A 19,510-nucleotide genomic window follows, 5' to 3' on the forward strand; every position below is an offset into this window, starting at 1 on the left:
ACGAAAAAGCTGAAAACTTACCTAACAATGTTCTTCCTGTCAGAAACGCAAGTAGAACAAATACAGAAATATTTAGTAAAAAACCTCCCATTAACATCAGTAGATTTGAAATAGGGATGCTACTCCCAAATGATTAAAAAAGTAATCCTCACTATCTCAGTGATACAATGCATGCTTTAATCTGACCCCCTCCAAAAAAAACAGAAGAACAGATCTAAACAAACACATACCCCAAGACATTTGACAGCGAGAGGTCAATATCTTTTTGCTACAATCTTAACGAATTAGTTTTGTTTTAGTTTGCTGAGGCAAACCTAATTAACAACTTCAAACAGCATTTCTCAAAATGCTAGATCTAATCTTAAAATATATAAATCACAAGGGAAAATTACACACAACCCCTGATCTGCTATGTTTTTCTGCAGAGACCTTTTACAGAGCTAAGCAAGTTCACCGAAGTGTACAGAACTATAATGAAATAGGTGAAATTCACTTAGGTGAAATTTTACCTAAGTCAGGCTGTGATCCTGCCTCACGTAGCCTTAAGGGAATGTATTTTGAGCCCATTTAGATGGGACCTATGTAGGTTTGCATTAGAATAAGTAATTAGCAGGCAAATGGGCACAAAAGACAAGGATTCTGAACACACCTGCAGTGCAAAGGAATAGAAATTCAGAGCCCTCTGATGAAAATTAGAAGTAAAAGCAGGACTACTCAAGGCATGGCACAAGTCTGGAAAATTACTTTGTAACCAGAAGAAGCAAGGAAAGACCAACAGTGAGTCATTTTCTGTGCCAACATCCAGACTCTGAGGTAAAGCAAGCAAAATTTCCTGAATTTCTACAAACAAAAGAATTCCCGTGCAAAGCAATGAGGAAGATGCAATCACTAGGAAGGATGAAGAAATAATGCCAAACAAACTTAAAAAATGAAAGAAGGAGAAAAACAAAAATATGGAGAGGAAATAACACAGTAAAATTCATTGTGGAAAAATGCTGTTAATACAACTGTAGAAAACTAATAAGAAATCAAAAGATGTTGCAAGAGTAAGAAACATCAAATGCTGACGATGTCAAAGAGAGAGAGTGGCCATAAATAAACTATGGGCTGATGGAGCATTAAGGCCCTGACTGACCAGCAGTACCCAAGATTACTTTTCAGCTCCCTGATCCAAGCACATATCTTAACAATATCTCCACTCCGTGCCAGGGGAAACCTGAGTGAACACCGTCCTTACACAATAATTTGGTTCTCACAAGAAGGAAATGCAGGTGCATTTGCACTGGCCCTGCATAGTCCTTAAACTAGGCCCCAGTCTGACACTCAGGGACCCAGGACCATTGAGCACACCACAGACTAGTCCAAGATAGACATCTGAAAGCCTGTATATAACCTGAGCTGGTCAAAATAGCCAGCACTGTTTTAGGACATAGTATGTCTCCACACTAAACAGTGCCGTGGCTCTGTTTTGGCCTCCCTGCTCCTCACAGTTGTGCCCTCTGGGCTGACAGCATGATGCTGCCTCTGCGAGCGGGTGCTCCACAGCAGAGGGCAAAGCGTAAGCAGAAGGCAAAATGTGCCCAGGCAGTCAAGCAGCAGGATCGCAGTCGCTATTTTTACTGGTCTAGATGACATGCTCAGTCTGTGTCCTATGCTACTCAGGAGGATTGGAGGAGCAGTTTTGCCAGTGCCACAACATTAAAGACAACATAAATTATTCTCTCTTCATCTTAAAGGCCACAAACACAAGCCCACACTACTGAGATATTTTGAGCCATCTTAGCCAGGAATTTGTTTTTTAGGGAAAGTGTCCCACTGCACATGCAGCCTTAAGTCTGCTCCATTTTGAGGTGTTGTCTAAGCTCGTCCTCCAGCTCTCATTCCTGAGCCCCCTGGAGATCTACTTTTCCTTCTCTAGCTACCTTGTGGTGCTCGCTGCCTTATTTTCCATCCCACATGCTGGAAGGCCCCCATTTTCAACATTTACTGTGGATCTCTTCTTTATTTTCTTTGGTCTTCCATCTTCATTGCCACCAACATGCAAACAATTTGAGGAGAATTCTTTTCGGCTGAGAGAAGCAACAGAATGAAGCACAGGATAATAGATACAAAATGAGTTTGTCTGGCTTAGAAGGATTCCATGTCAGGCAGAGGTAAGTACTGCAACAGCAAATAAATACAAGATCAATTAACCCACCCCAGAGAAATTACTGAGGACTACATGAGGAAAAAGATGCAGAGGTAAAAAAACACAGCCTGTCAAGAAAGCCAGAGGGACTGTTGACAAGTGAGTTTATCATTCTGTATCCTGCCAACCTCCTCCTATTACAGCATCCAGCAACCATCAGCCCACCCAAGTCCTGCTGTCAGAAGAGCTGGATGCTGTAACTGAAAAGTGTGAAGAGAGTTGTAGAAAAGATGTCCAAATCCCAAAGCCTCACACACAGCACCTTAACTTTGACTGTTATAAAACCATCCTGAGTAATTTCCAAAATCATGGCCAGACCCTAATGAATAACTTTTCAGAGCAATGTTGTGAATGTTTCTGTTAGCACGTTGAGTGTATAATTTTAATTTCTTCATTTGCAGTTACTCTGTGCTAATAGGCATTATGTTCCTTTCAAGAGACAGCAGAGAACAATGCTGTTGCACTCAATCAGGGGGCATCTTCTGGAAGGAGAAGGAAATTGCACTTTTCCAAGAGCAACATTTCAGGGAAAAAATTTCTGGAGTGCAGAGCAGGTCAGACAGTGTGTGGAGAAATGCACAGGGAGTGCATCAGACAGGGGAGTTCTGAGGAAAGCAGAGGACACACATGCAACCAAGTGTCCAAGCTGATGTAAAGACTTCTCCTGGGATGCTGGAGGGGATAGTGAAGACTCTGTTGCAATGCATGAAGCCCCTGAAAGTTGTGGACTGAGAGAAAGAGCAGAATATAAAGATAATATAACACAAGCAGATAATGCAGGAGATGGCAGAAATTGGTTACAAATCCTTTATATCTTCTAAAGAAACTCATGCTCGCTTCAGCAGCAGACATACTAGAATTGGAACAATATAGAGATTAGCATGGCACTAGCGCAAGTCTGGAAGGCGGGGGGGGACTGAGCAGAGGATTGGACTAGATGACATCCAGAGGTCCCTTACAACCTAAATTATTTCATGATTCCCAAAACACTTTCCTAGATTCAAAAGTCATATTCACTTTAAAGAGAAGGTGTGAGAAAGATCTGCCTCAAACTTTGGCTAACTCAGACCAATCTATCCAGACTGATTAAAGAAATGTCATGATATTTTTTGTGACTACTGTTTATTTTAATTTGTTGGCATTTCAGACAAATATTACTCCTTCCTATTTTTATGTCCTCTAAGACAAAACTATCTTAGACTCTTGATTCACCAAGCTATTTTAAATCCCTTCTGTCTATTCCTCTGTGCTCTGCTCTCAAACCGTAACTTACGTGCCTGTCCTATGGTTTACCCCCTGAGGACTGAGAAGGTTTCTTCAAGTGGTAGTCATGATTGTAGGGTAGTGAAGCTCAAAACACACGTATATTCTGTTTTCCTTTTCTTCCTAAATGGCAATGTATATTTGATCCCCATGCTATCTCCCTACTTTCTTCAGAATTACAAATGATAGCAGCTGAATGATTAGGTTCCTTACCTGCATATGCACACACACGTATTCACATATATACATATACACTCATACCAGACAATCAAGTCTTGTGCATTTATTGTTCCCCTTCTTACGCTTTCATAGAAAACCCGTATCTCATGCATTTGCAATGCAGTGACTCAGTGCTGGTCCCCTCCTTTGCTCTGCTGACCAGTTGTACCCTGCGTGCTCTCAGGGAGGCATCCAGGCTGCATTCTATCTCGGGGCACCTACACAGACTACAGAGCCTCCTGCCTAGGTGCAATCTAACCTCACAGCCCTCTCTGTTGCATGACAGTGCCCAAAAAGGCAGGGACAGCCCTATCACACAACTAGGCACGCTTCTCTCTTGTGTGCCAAAGCAGACAAAATGTGAGAGGTCTAGTCACGCAACACACATCTTCAGTGGACCAGTGATGCCTTCCTTTGGTTCTAGCCTTTATATCTACAAGAAAGAGATTAATAGCAAGAAGAATTGGAAGCCAGAAGTCCTAGATTCTCCTTTTTGATTTGTCACAGACTCATTTTCTGATCCTCAGCAGGCTACTTCATATTCACATCTCAGGTCCACCATATACAAGAGGGGTGATTATAGCAACATCATAGCTGAAGTCACAGGACTTCATATTTACAGAGCTCTTTGCAAATATAAATGGCACAAAAATATACATTCTTTTCTGTATCCTCTTCAAAATAAAATACGCAGAACCAAGTAATTCCTCGCAGTTTCTGCACTGGCAAGGAGTAGGGAGTGGCCTCAGTGACAAAAGATCAAGCTTTCGCACAGAACCTATGATCTCAGATAAGCAAAATACACCAGTTCAATGAATTACTGCAAGTCAGTCAACCATTTCAGTGCTTTGGCCCCTCACAAGTGCATTAACCATTGATTACAGTCACACACTACCAGTTATTCTGGTTCATTCCATACCTCAGTAAGCAGCAGTAACTCCTTGTGCTTGAACCCTGATATTGACATGCCCACGCCTCCCGGTGTTAGACAACCAGACAACTGTGCTGATCACATATTTCCTCTTTACTTTAATAGGCCTTTCAGGAATGAACAGGCATTCCCTTGTATACTACCATGGTTCCCATCACTTGATGGTCACACTTAATTAACCACTAGTTTAGGAGAGAGCTTGTCACACTTCATTTCATTAAGTGATTTCACGATCACCAGAGATACACTGACAGCTCTGCTAGCTGAAGCTATGTGAAAAAGGGGAAGCAGAGACAACAGTAACATTTTACAGCACGTCCTCGCCCATAAAGTAGCCAGGCGCTACTACTTACAAAGCACGGCTAGTTATATTTCCATTCCTTTTTAGGTTTTTAGTTCAATGGTCTTGAAGCAAGATAGACCATACCTATACTAGTACCTTTATCAGTGTTGGTCCCCAAGTCCTTAAAGACATCATTTTTATGTAAAATGTATACTAAGCATTTCTTCATCTGTCTTCGCTCCTTCAGCTTCCTTCGCTCATGGTCAGCAATTAAATGCAATTAAAAAGGACAACATTATGTTTAAAAATGTAACCAAAAACAATTGGAAAGCAAGGAAATGTTGAAAGGTTCTACAGCATGATAAACTGGGCAGTTTAAGAACAATAGGCAGTTAATTCTAAAGTACATAAGTATCACACGATAGGAAAAACACCACTCATGTTTTATATATTAGCATAAGAATATGCACATTACAGGACACCTGTAAAACCATACCCTAAAGCTGCATCCCATAGAAACAACTCTTCTTACAATAGTTTGTGTTCATTCATAGGGATATGTAATGGACAAGCATTTTAATTTTTCTAACGTGAAAGAATTCTTTTTTTAATTGAATGGGGGGGATTTGGCATCACTATACTTCAATCCTAGATCTAAAGTCCAGCCTGCCTGAATTCTAAGACATATTTGAGTTTAAGAGAAAAAAAAAGTGTTTGGAAAACACCATCATAAAGGAAGGTGAGATGAAAGGTATATAAGCATAGCACAATCCAAAAATAATGCCAATTGCTTGGATTTTGTTTAAAGCCCTTTCTTTCCCAGAAATTTGTGTTCACAAATTGTGAAAATTCATTAGCAGTTTGCACTTCACGTAGAACTAGCATCTTTGCTCTAAATGTCTAGTCAGTCTCAGATCTTGATGAAATAGCAGCAAATTTACTACACACTATAAGCACACATGAAGAAAAACAAAAATAGCTTGTGCTAAAGAGTCAAATGATGTGTCTACTTGTTACTGCCCTTCTTTAGAAGTCTGTTGTATGTAAGGATTATGAGAATCATGTATTGATGAAAAGTTTCCCACAAATTTCATGTTTTCACTTTCTTAAGTGTATCATGCTGTTACGGTTTGTGATAAGACGGATTTGTCGCTGGAGTCCAGAATGTAAGGGAGCCACTTGTTTCAGGAAATCCTGGGAGGAATTCTGTTTCGTGTGTGTGTGTGAGTGCGTGTGCGAGCGCGTGTGCGTGTGCGTGCATATAAAATGGAACTAGATTTAATGTACGGAAAAATGCAGCATGCCTTCCTGTGCTAAGCTCACAACATAGTTTTCAGAATTTCCATGTACATTGCATGAACTTTTCCTTAAATATTACACTTGTCAGCAACAGAGGGAAAAAAAAAATCACACCACTTTTTATTACTTGTCCCCACAAAGTATTATTATAAACATTTTATATTCCTATAATATTTTTCACACCTATTTTCCTGGCAATTATGGTGGATCAATTTCATTGTTTCAATTTTAAAGGCAGAATAAATGATATACCAGGAACTTAGATGACCTGTTCAAAGCCATGTAATGAGTCACTGATATCCTGGCTCTGCCTACAGCCCTCATACTCTGCAAAGTACACCACAACTGCAATTCATACTGAGGCATTTAACCACAGATGCTGTCAGCAAAAAGAAGTTACATTACCCAGGTCTTGGTAGGGTGATACTTTGTGTACTCAAGAAATCAAGAAAAAGGAAATCAGCAATGGGCTTTGAACCAAAAACACAACTTCACAGCAAGCTTATTTCAGATTCAGTTCATCAAGAGAAAAAGAAGTTCTCGCCGCCTTTAGGGGAGAGCGCTGGGGGTTTCTAAATTGGACTGATCTAGCCCAAATTCCTTTAAGAAAAACTTCGCATTCTTCAGATAGGTGAGGCATAGGTCAAAAGTGACAGAGACCTTATTAGTGTACTAATCAATAAAATATTACTAACTTTAACAGGAGCTAAATAAAAATTCACCTCAATGTCTCCTGCCTGGATGATCTGCAAGACATTTCTGATCCTGCATATGACAAATTTAAATGGCCTTTGGTATTTACCTATATAAGCTTCTGGGCCGCCAGCTATTTGCATTGCCTAAGACATGTAAGTTCAAAAGGGCTATGCACTCTCTGTGGTGCTACAAAAGAAACATTATTGTTAATAAAGACAAGATCCAGCAGGGAAAAGAGGAGAAAATCCAACAAATCTTTGATTCGTAGGAGACTTAAAGCTGCATGATTCAAATACCAGAAATTCATTTTCAGGAATTTTGGCAAGTTTTTATAACCAGTAAATTATTACTAGTTTTCCTTGGTATTCATTATAACAACATTAACAGTGGTGGAGTCCTTTGTACATGTTAGGTTTTAATATCCAAATCTGTGGGAATCCCTCTGGTATTTCACAGAACAAAATTAATCATCAATTATATAGCCAAAGAAGGGGATCTAATAGTCTCTTTATCCAAAAAATTGTACACATTCATTTATTAACAACCAACACTTAGCATAGTTTCCAAGGTTTCAAACATTCTATGACTCCAAAGTCATGAATAATCATTTACTTTATGCCTAGTTTCTAAATGTGCTGCTATATACACAAAAACTACTCCCAAATCTACCATGCTGCTTCTCCTATTATTTGATTTGCCCTTTGCCTTACTGCACATGAACTTCACTAAAAAAATTACTATATCAGGTGGGTTGAGAGAAAGAGAGCCTTATTCTAGGAGCTGCAGTCATTAAAAGAAATGAAAGCAGCAGAAAGACATGTCAAGTTGCTATAACTGTGAAGTGTGATGGTTATTTGGCAGAAGCCCCACACTCAGTATCTTTCCCTTACGGACAATTCTCTCTTTCAGTTTCTAATACATGTAGGCCAATTGGAAAGTCCAAACCCATTCCTTTCAGTTGCCTACCCCTCTCTCAAGGCAATAATTCCTCTCAGTTAAACATACATATTTCAACATAAAAATGCTGATACGGAAACATTTTCCTTTTCAACAGCCAGTTACGTACTCAAAGGTTGATTTAATCCTCACTAAAAGGTTTTGCCAGCCTAACTTTGCTGCTAAGGGTCCTGACATTTTTTCATTGTGAGGCATAGTCACAGTGTGACAAAAACATTCTTGACATTCATCCTTCATATCTGATTTTATGTGCATCTTCCATGATGGATAAACACATAAATTCCCAATTTTTCTCACAAGCATTTAAATCAATGGATTTTGCAATCACCAAACTGTTGAAGAGACATAGCTCTGGGCTACAATCCCACATGTCTACATACGACAGCTTTTAAGCATCTCTTCTTCAGAAAAGTGGAAAAGCTCTGATTGTTTTCTCCTGAGGAAGAACAAGGGCTCAAAAAGAAGTAATGAAGCCTAAGAACACATCCATTGGCCTGATCTTCTTGTCTAATCCATGAGCTGCTCACCCGCGTCAGGGCTTTGTGATGCCAGCTGGAGCCTGAGCCTCTCCTGCAGCGGAAGAGGCATCAGATCCTTCCTGGTGATTATCCCAACCACTCGGTTCTGTGGGTCAACAACAGTCAGGTGGCGAAGCCCTAGGGTGCGAAAGATGATGTAGGTGCGTTGCAGCGAGAAATGAGCTTGGACTGACATTGCTGATTTGTTTATGTATGGCTCCTATAAGACAAAGAGAGAGGACATAGGGAGGGGACAAAAATGTGAGTGCACCTCTGCCACGGGAGTGGGAATGGGAGGGAGAGGAAGGAACCCAGGGAGAGAGAGGTAGTAGACTCTAGAGGGAGGGGAGTCAATAAGAACATCCATTCTTCTCCCCCTGTTCTCCATCCCCTGTTATACCTAAAACATCAGGAAATACCGTAGTATAAAAACACTTTCTTTTTTGCTAAACCATCAGGTTCACTCTAAATAAACTATTATGACTGGAACGTATCCAAATTTCACAGGCTGGAAAAGCAAAGCTGAGCTCCATTGATATAGTCTGAGTTCTTATTTGGAAATAGTCAATGACCCCAATATTTATTAAGTCTTAAGGTATTTTATAGCTGCTATCTCATTACACAACCATTTATGACATCCTGTAAGTTTTTGCAGTAAATGCTTATAAAAGTCAGTTCACATAGAGACATAGACTGCAAGGAAGAGGACAAAGAAAACAATCATATAGCTCTGAAAAGAAGAAGGCCTGCAAGTACTAAACTCTGGTCACTGAGCACAATGAGCACTATAACTGTTTCTTGATATGAACAGAGCTAAAGCTCATTTTATTGCTTTCCGAGCTGCTCTTTATAGCTTACATAGGTGTTCACTAAGTTTCTACTTTTTACTTAATTGTAAGGTGTCTTACTTATGACCTGGCTAAGTTCTGTCCAGAAAGGTATATTATGCTTCCCATATGTATGCCTTCCCAGCCAAAGGAAAAATGAAACAAAGACATGATAAAATAATATAAATAAATGAACAGGATAGAGGGACACATCTGTTCTGCCTTTTTTTGTAGCAGGACTAAGGAGACATATAAAGACAAAGAGGTAAAAAAATTAAAGATGAAATGGTATGCTCTTTCTATACCATACATAAATTTGATATGGAACTCATTGTCACAGGAAATCATTAAGACCAAGGACTTAACAATATATATTTATATAGATACCAAAAAAAGAGTTTTCATAACAGAGTTTTCAGAGTGATAATAAAAATATGTTGGAAGGGACACTAAGCTTTGTGCTTCAGGGACTATACCAACTACTAAAAAGTTAGCTATCAGCATGAAACATAATTGAGTGGAATAGGTTGCCCAAAACAAAAAGGTAACGTAGCCCAGCAGCTTGAGCGCTAGATGTGGTCATTTAAGAGCTGGATTATACTCCTGTGTATGACCTCCTCTAGGCTTTTCATAAGCCATGTGTCCTCTCTCCGCCTCAGTTTACCCATCTATTAAAAGGAGACTATAAAGCTACACTAAATAATGGATATTAGGAGCACTGTATTTTTGTAACCTTCCTCTGGTTCCAGCTGTTCTCAAAACTAACAGTCTAGATAGCAGTCTACTCAAAACGCAGTTCCATTTTCATTATAAAATAAATAATGAACAGGAGCAGATTTTATATTTTTCTTAAATAAAACCCATGTAAATTAGGCTCTCCTCTGGGTTACCCAGGTGCCCACAAGCCCAGTTTCAACGCTGTAGACTGGAAATTCACTGAGGCAGAAACTACATGTATTTTGTTTATAACGTATTTATTTTAGGCCTTGTTCAGTATCCCAAACATATTAGTATACTGGCTTTTGGACCCAGTATTTTAGTACAGTATTTAGGAAATAAATGTGGCAATGTCATAGTGGGGGCATGGGGGACGGGGGAAGGAAAGGAGGAAGAAATATAGCTTTATTTGTAAGATGATGTATAGGCATTGCACTATAATGGAGACCAAAAACTCAAAAGCATTTTTTTGTATTTGCTTTATAGAACTATAAGAGCCAAATAATGACATTTAAATGATCTATTCCATTAACATTGTCTCATTTTGTCAATATGGAATGTATTTTAATCAAAAGCTCCCTTGAAATGGTCTCCTTTGTTGTATTTTCTTTTTGGCTCATTTTATCAACATCTGTTATGTTTATACAATATGAATTAAAACTTCGGAATGCTGTTTGTACTCAGCTACTTTTGTTGAGAATGTAATGTCCCAGGATTGGCAGTGTTTATGTAAATCAGTGAGGCTGACACAGCCATCATAAACAAATGAGAAAATATAACAAACACATTGTTCATGGAGGATATGTTTGTTTTTAAAGTTGGCTTCAGTCTTACCAGATTGATGAAGAGTTGCTGATACCGGGGATCTGTAGTGTAGCGATTCAGCAGCGTGGTTAGACACGACAGATTGGGCAGCTTCTCCACTGTTATCTGGAATAGGCAAGAATCCATTTCTCTTTCCTTCTGTGCTGCACATTACAACCCAATGTCCAAAAGCTTTCTAGTTTGACTCTAAAAGTTTTCTAGCAGAGTTACACTGGCAGAACTTGTCCAAACTTTATAAATTCTTTTGCCAGTAAGGATTAAACTACCTCTTTATAATAAAATACTCTTTACTTACAAATAGGTTTTTTTTTTTTTTGCTCTCCTTAGCGTAACTATATCTTAATTACATGTTGCAACAATGTAAGTTATATTGGCTTAAAGGTGAGATTATTCACATGGTTACTAAGTGATAACTGTATGGTGGAATAGTGCAGAAAAATACAACAGAACTGGCATCAACCGTCAGCCAAGCCTTCCACAGGAATATGTATTTGTATACTGGCACCTCATCCCATACATAATTATGCCCTGCTCCTTCTCAACATAGTTTTGCCAGCAAAATTTCCTTGTGCGGACCAAGATGGCTTTCCAGTTGTGCCTATATAAATTGCTCAAAATTCCATTACCAGAATTGCTTTGGTAACACATGATTTTCTTTTACCACACTTCATGTTTACTATTCCTAAAAATCCTTTATGTTACATGCTTTTCAGGTTTGAAAGCTTTTACAAATATTCACCATTAACAGAGGTGTTATCCCATACAGAGTTAAATATTACAATTCTCCTTCTATCCCCAGAGTTGAGAGCGAGCGATTGTAACAGCTTATTTAAGCAAAGAAATTCTTTGCCACCAGTCTTGCGCAACTCCCGGGCTCCAAGTGGCATTAGAATTTCTGACAGCTGTTTCTGGCAGCTCTCTGGCCCTCCTTTAATTTGCATGGTACCTGACCACTTCTTTATCTCAGCCCCACATATTACATCATCTCTTCATTCATGGAGAAATCATTCTAAATGATGAAATGTACAAACTGATAAAAAACAAAAGAACTGAAAGAAAAGAAATTACCTTCTGGTAAGAGAGAGGGTGTGAAGAGGAAAAAACCTCACTGTTAGTCTCTGATTCAAAGATATTCTCATTCTCCAGCAGCATACATAGCTCTAACCTGAAGGAGAGAGAGAGAGACAGAGACAGAGACAGAGACAGAGAGAGACAGACAGAGACAGAGAGACAGAGAGACAGAGAGACAGAGAGACAGAGACAGAGACAGAGACAGAGACAGAGACAGACAGACACAGAGACAGAGAGAGGGAGAAAGAGAGAGGGAGAAAGAGAGGGAGAAAGAGAGGGAGACAGAGGGAGACAGAGGGGGGGAGAGGGGGGAGGGGGGGGAGAGGGAAGGGGGGGAGAAGGGGGGAAGGGGGGAGAAGGGGGGGAGGGGGGGAAGGGGGAGAAGGGGGGAAGGGGGGGAGAAGGGGGGAGAAGGGGGAAGGGGGGGAGAAGGGGGGGAGAAGGGGGGAAGGGGGAGAAGGGGGGAAGGGGGAGAAGGGGGGAAGGGGGGAAGGGGGGAAGGGGGGAGAAGGGGGGGAGAAGGGGGGGAGAAGGGGGGGAGAGGGGGGAGGGGGGAGAAGGGGAAAGGGGGGAGAAGGGGGGAAAGGGGGGAAAAGGGGGGGAGAAGGGGGGGAAGGGGGGGAAGGGGGGAGGGGGGAGAGGGGGGAGAAGGGGGGGAAGGGGGGGAAAGGGGGGGGAAGGGGGGGAAGGGGGGGAAGGGGGGAAGGGGGGAGAAGGGGGGAGAAGAGGGAGGAAGGGGGGGAAGGGGGGGAGAAGGGGGGAAGGGGGGGAAGGGGGGAGAAGGGGGGAAAGGGGGGGAAGGGAGAAGGGGGGGAAGGGGGGGAAGGGGGAGAAGGGGGGGAGAGAAGGGGGGGAGAGAAGGGGGAGAAGGGGGGGAGAGAAGGGGGGAGAGAAGGGGGGGAGAGAAGGGGGGGAGAGAGGAGGACTATTTATTATAAGGGGCATATTTTAAAAAACAAGCACACAGTGCTTTTTCCATCAGCTCTATGATGAATTATTGATGGACTCATTATATGTGATGATCTATAATGAATTATTAGTGGTTGAACCACATATTTTTGCCTTCCTAGATTTCCATCAGCAACAGCTACAACACAGGTTTTTTCTGATTTAGGTTTGGCCAAGTAGATCTATAGGACGTCACCTGTCCTATATGTTCTGCTTGATCTGCATTAACCCGCTTGGCAGGAACAGCTTTTTAGACAGTGCATGAGCTGTACGCACCCAACATGACAGTATCAATAGTAAGCAAATACAACAATCTTAATAAAAGTAGACAGACTGTTGTTCCTTCTGACATCATTTCCTTCTTAAATAGCACCTGCATTAAAACACAAGATTCACAAAAAAACATATCATGTTTTAAATCAGCAGTGAAGCCTCCTCCCACTCTAGAACTAAGATATTTAATATCCTTGTTAACTTAGTCATATGAAATTTTTTTTTAATCAATTATTACATTATTTCGAACCTTCAGAGTTCTGCCTTCCACAGTGGACATACGAAGTCCTGAGAAGCAATATATTCAAATTTTCATTTATATCTCAGTGTTTCCTTGCTTCCCTCCTGTTGCATCCATACTATCCACTTCCAGCCTTTTAACTGATATTTAGATAACAAACCCCTCATGGAGCACCACAAAGCTTTTTGTTTTGCAACATACAGCATATGGTAGCATAATGGTAGTCCTGGTCTGTGATTACAGCTAGGAGCTACTACAGTAGTACAAAGATATGCAACGTTCTGCCAAATGATGTGTTTGAGGGACCCCAAGGAGACTAGACACACCACTTTAATTAGGACATCTGAGAAATGAGTGAGATACAGGGTGACTTCCCTGACTAGAACATAAAGAATGAGCTGGGAATTTTTCAAATATATATTTCTGTATCTATCCAAATATTGATTTGTTTAAACCAAAACCTGTTACAGGAATTTACTGGTTTTAACATAATGTCTCCTGGGAAAGATTAGTCTGGTTCAAGGTGGGATTAGCACTCAACAGAAGAGGGCTTACACAAGGAAGATCTGCCTGCCAACTCAAAAAGCTGGTGGTTAGTGACCTCCCTAGGGACAGGATATGGAAGAACTAGGTTCAAGCCCTTTCTCCACACTCTCCTTCATAACAAGCACATTAGTGGCTATGTTTGGCAAGCATGTCTTAATTTCTCCAGTTGGAGGGGTTCCACACTGAATAAACAGGAATCTGTAGAACCGGGTCTCCCACATTCCCGGTGGCGGTCCTCACCAGAAGACTATTTGCAGTTCTATTATTTCCTTTCCAAGCAGTCTCCCCTTCACTACAGTATTCTGTACTTCTTTGTCCTGCATTTCATGAAGCTGATCAAAACCTTAAAGAGTATAAAAAATAATAGTAATCTTATTATGAAATTTCATGGAGCTCTCACGCACCAAGATATAACATTAAACACTTCCAACATATTACATGTCTGCAGTTTCACGCATTTCTCGTCGTTTATGTAGTTCCACCTTTTCTCCAACTTAAAAACAAGATATTTTGGCTGTATACCTTTGCATTTTAGTTCAGATCAGGAAAGCAAGCAAATCACCTACTGTGATTTGGTTAGCATTGTAGAGCAGTCTCAGAGCATATAAACTGAATTTCTTTCAAAGGAAAGAAAACTGTAAGATGTGCTCCAGAGCACTTAATGCACTCCAGCCTCTCATGGGCATTCAGTCCACAGGGCCAAACTACAGCTCATCTGAACTATTCCTCAAAACACCTACAGCAAGGACACTGAGGCATCAGCACCAACTATTTCACTCTCTAGATCAACTCTTGCAATCTGCATTTTGTTAATGCGGACATGGTCTTTGTCTTTCATCTAAGGATCTCAATGAGTTTTATAATTAAGTATGCCTGTGGCTTGGATATAGTTATAGTCTTTTAAAGGTGAAGACCCCAGTGTGAAATTCACTTGTGGAAGAAAATCAATGGTGAAGAAAATCAGTCACCTCATCCCACCTTTAAAACATAACCCACTCCCAGGACAAACAAGGAGTTCAATATCATTCATAACCACTAAAACTTTCTTCGTCTCAATTTAATACTTCATTAGCTTTGGTTTTCATAAAATCTCTTTCATGCTACTAAGGAGAGCATAACACTTCAGCAGGCCTCAGAGCTAACCGCTGCAGTGATCTCTAGTCAACAGCTGCTGAAAAATCCACAGAGCAAACGCTTCCCCAGGGCTAACATCTCCCATGTTGGAAAAGGCACTGACTTGCCCTAAGTCCTGCCATGCATGCCAGTATATGAACATGTCATGTAGACAGTTAATGGAGCGGGGGTGAGGACAATCATGAGAATATACTACAAGAACAGTACAGTCACGCTACAACAAAAAAGATCCATTCCCCTCAGGCTACATTTGTATGAGGAGAGGGAGGAAAATATAATATACTTGGAATACATTCACTACAGCAGAGGACATGAGGAAGTTAATCCAGTCATGCCCTATAGCTTACCTTTGGTACATTACACACTTTGTTCTGCAGGCCCTTCTACAGCTTCATATTATATAGTCTTTCACAAACTGGTCTATAATTGTTCTAAGTAAAAAATAAATAAATAAATATACAGATCTGAATTCTACTCCTAGATAATCACACCCAGCTCCAAAGAAAGCAGTTTCAAGGATGATGTCTGGGCTTTCAAGAGTTTAATCCTAACATGAATATACAGACTTCAAGTGCAAAAGCTATGATCTATCCTGATCCTTTTCCATACTCTGTATGTTCAGGTCCTAAACACTATTCAGGCCTGTCCACAATCCTAACTTTACCATTTTCCACTTTAGCATTATGGGCTGGAAGAAAAATTTAAAAAACAGTGACATTCACCATGAGCTTACAGAGCAGAAACATTTTCTCATCACCAGTGGTTTGTTGGCTGGTTTTGGCAGCTTGAAATTTGCTCAGCACGGCTCTTAACTAAACCCAGCAGAGAGTCACTTAACAGGGCTTTGGGAAGTGTGAGAGAAATTTGGCCAATCTAAAAAAAGTGCACACAAACACAATGAAGGAAATCATTGGAAAATTTCTGATAAGAATCCAAGCCTATTAAAAACTGCCATATTCAAGAGAAAAATGAACATATATTATTGCACTTGGACTTCCAGAAGTCATGCTTCAGAGGTATAACACCACCACTCTTTGATGTTATGTACAACAACCTCTCTATCACATCATCAAGCCTTACAAAGCAGACCAAACATGTTTCTTACACTATTTTGCAGAGTTTAACAGGAAGTGTTAGGATTCAGACTTGGACTCTTCAATTGTTCGTTTACTCTTTATTTATTTAAGAAGGAAGAAAACCCTTAAGTAGAGAATCTCATTTCAAAGATACCTTGGCAAGCCATTGCAGTAGTTTCATACGCTCTATCTGTTATAAAGCATGCATCATGAAGATGCACCTAATTAAGATAACACATTATTATCCCTAAATCCATATGTCAGATTTGGCATGGAAGTCAGGAATGAAAAGTATCTGACAGCTGATTGTGTCACTCTTTTCTTGTCAAGATGGCCTATTATCTGAGGAAACTGCAAATTCTAAATATTGGCGGGAGTGACATGAAAAGAACAGCAGCTCCAAAGTAGCTGCAAATGAGCAGAAGGAAGATTAAATGGTGATGTCACCAGCAAAAGCATTCAGAGCATGACTTTCCCAAACTGAATGCATAAAACAGCAACACAGCTGCGGGGAAGGGAGATTAGAGAACCTGAAGCATCCCTTTTTAGCTATCTCCATCCAAGGTAGCTGCGTTGCTTTTATTCTTCAGTTGGTTATGTCGGATATTTTAGCCTAGATCTAACTCAGTGGGGACCAGCAATTAATGAATTCTGACCAGAATGAAACAAATGTCCCTTTCATGTATTAAAAATCTACTTGTCTCTCAGAGCTTCTCTCAGACACGTTTAAAAGCCCAGTGACATAAATTAGTGTATTTCAACTGATTTCAGTGCGTTTGAGAAAACAATGACAAAGGAGCAACAACAAGTAACAATAAATCGCACACTAAAATGACAGAATATGACACCCCAAAACCCTTCATGGTCCTTCCTCATCCTGATCACTGCCTATTGTAAATTATCTTACAATATCAACAAGGCTTTGGAAACGTGCTCCAGCTAAGACTTAATGTCTTGCACCTTCAACTTTCGCAGCAGTCAAAATGAAGGGAGTGCTCAGAGGATTTTGCAGCATTTGATCCCTGCTCTGCTCTCAGTAGAAGTTCTAACATAGACACACAATGCTTGCAAAAGGGAACAACGAGAGAAAATTTTTATACGAACTGTAAGATGCAAATGCTATTTGAGAATAGTTGTTATTTGTATGTCCTTGATAAGATAGCTGCTAGTATACTAAATGCATTTTTCTCGGCTTTCAAGCAGCATTGTGCCTTTTTGAAATGGAAAAAAGCATTTTCTGCATCTGGTGAGTAAGACATTAGGTAAAGACTAGATCACCGTGTACAGGGAACTGTTTTAAAGCCCATTAAACCTTCATCTTTCACAGCAACATCTCAGGGTTACAGGGTATTTTCAGGTTAGGCAGTCTAAATCATTATTGTTTACCTAAGTATTTGGTTGTTCAAACCAAGAAGGAACTTTGCATGAGTTTTTGGCATTTCACCTATAAGATGACAAAAGGGTCATTATCAAGCACTGGACTGAGGTTCGCCAGAGCTAAGATCAAGTCCTGTCTACGCCACAGCCTTTCAAAGGACACTGAATAAATATTTAATCTCTATGCCTGTTTTCAAGTCTACAAAGCAGGGATTTCTTCTACCTCAGAGATGCGTTTTGAGGTTTATATTCATTATTTAAGTAGCCAGCTGTCTGGTTTTATGGACACCATCATCAGGGTGAATAAGCAGACAGATAAGCCCACAGCCCCAGCATAAAAATGCAAAGGCTGCCATAAATAAAGGGTAAACACAAACTTTTCTTTCAAGCCTATGGAAAGTTTGGATTCTAGAAAAGGATGAAGACTTAGGATCAGATTTGTATTCCCCTACAAGCTGGCTTGTTACCAGGCAGATTTTCAATTTCAGAGGAATCTACCACACATTTAAAAGACAGGACAAGTATGTGATCAGTCTTTCCATTCACACACCAGTTTTCCCCATGCCTATATTTGATTTCGACATTTAACAACAGTCTGCACTTGCCTAAAAGCCACCCACATGCTGCAGCAAGGCTGCATACGTTTTTAATTTGGCTTTCTGAGTTAGCACACAGTCTCTGCAGCACTCCAGCCTTCCCTCCAAAGGCTCTGTCACAGAGTCCTACAACACCTGCACAATTATTTGTAGAGCAAAACAGGCTCACTAATTTTGAAAGTATCAAATAATGTTGTTCTTTGGAAGAAAAGTATCACATGTATGATAGAAAATAAAACCACTCTATAAACCTTCCTCCATCTGTGCTATTCATGAGCTGCAATGCCCCAAGACCCCGACAATACATGGGAGGATCATAACGTCAAGGGCTTTTGTTGAAAGCACTGGATTCCATTTATTTTAATAGGCAAGATTACTGTATAGTGTGTCATTGAAATTAACTGGATCAACTTTTCAAAAGCAGGAGCCCGGACTGTAAAAACAAACAATGTGCTTCCAGTCTCTAACTTCTCACCTGAAAATCAAGTCATCACATAAGCACTTTGATATTGTAGTCAGCTCCCCAGTCTGCACACCTAAAAATAGTTTTCAAGTCCCTAACGTGCTCCCCCCTCCCCTTTTTTCTCCTTTGCTGGCTCAATTTGCATTCAGCATTCAAACCTCTGCCAATGGTATATCTAGCTTTGATTAGACCTGGAAGAATCACCATTTGTGCAGATCTTACGGTGAGACCACAGGGAGGAGGAAGGGAAAAGGCTGTGCATGATCTTCTAGTAAGAAACAAAACCTCATTTTTATCTCCATACATTGCATGAACTTTGCAGACTTCTGTGTTTGATTGAGTAACTCTGCATTCCTGTGATCTAAACTTAGCAACCTCTCAGTAAGAGAGCCAGAAGGAAAAGGCTCTCCAAGTAGTTTTCAACTCTGTATCAGTTATTTCAAGAGTGCCAAACAGCAAGGCTGCATTAATATTAAGGTAGATCTCTCTAAGCTCAGTAATTAGTTCATGAATTAAATGTTTCAGGTCTCATTTCATCTTTAACTTTCCATTTCCCCCTAAGCTGTTGTATCACCTTGCTTACCGAAGGCGAGTACTTCTCCTCTTGCTAAGAAAAATAAAGGTACTGCCCTATTAAACAAGTGTATGTGGACTCTGTGCATACATGTGCATGCACCCACCTTGAGAGCAGTGTTTCATTAGTCCCAACTGGAAAAGCACGTTAAAAAAAAGTACCAGAAACCATACCTATAGTCTGACATATCTATAATATTTTGCAATGCTATATCCCCTTTCCCGCAGCACATATCAATATGCAATACCCTGCTTTATTGAAAAGCTTGGCACAAAACATTCCTGACTCACAACAGTTTCTGTTCACTGTACTGACCAGAGGCAAGTCATACCTAAAAAACTGCCGTAAAATACACATACACGCTACTCTGGATCAATGATTTCTCTGTTAAAGGATGTTACTCTGCAATACAGCTTTAAGTTTTCAACTTTGTCATATTTTCTAAACTCTGATCTCTTCAATTTACTTTCAGTTATGTGACATTCCCC

General features: G+C 40.3%; 1 protein-coding gene across 1 annotated transcript in view; it reads right to left on the minus strand.

Moving 5' to 3' along the window:
- Positions 1 to 5,309: 5,309 nt before the first annotated feature.
- LOC112984832 (chloride channel protein D-like) overlaps positions 5,310 to 19,510 on the minus strand; it is an 89,524-nt gene continuing 75,323 nt past the window's right edge. Inside the window, exons 14-16 of the mRNA XM_064507563.1 lie at positions 11,792 to 11,888; positions 10,733 to 10,828; positions 5,310 to 8,574 (exon numbers count right to left, since the gene is read on the minus strand). Coding sequence (XP_064363633.1) covers positions 8,344 to 8,574; positions 10,733 to 10,828; positions 11,792 to 11,888 — 424 coding nt within the window. The 3' untranslated portion in view covers positions 5,310 to 8,343. The remainder of the gene's footprint in view (positions 8,575 to 10,732; positions 10,829 to 11,791; positions 11,889 to 19,510) is intronic.

This window comes from Dromaius novaehollandiae, chromosome 2, assembly GCF_036370855.1.
Source record: "Dromaius novaehollandiae isolate bDroNov1 chromosome 2, bDroNov1.hap1, whole genome shotgun sequence".
Lineage (NCBI taxonomy): Eukaryota > Metazoa > Chordata > Aves > Casuariiformes > Dromaiidae > Dromaius > Dromaius novaehollandiae.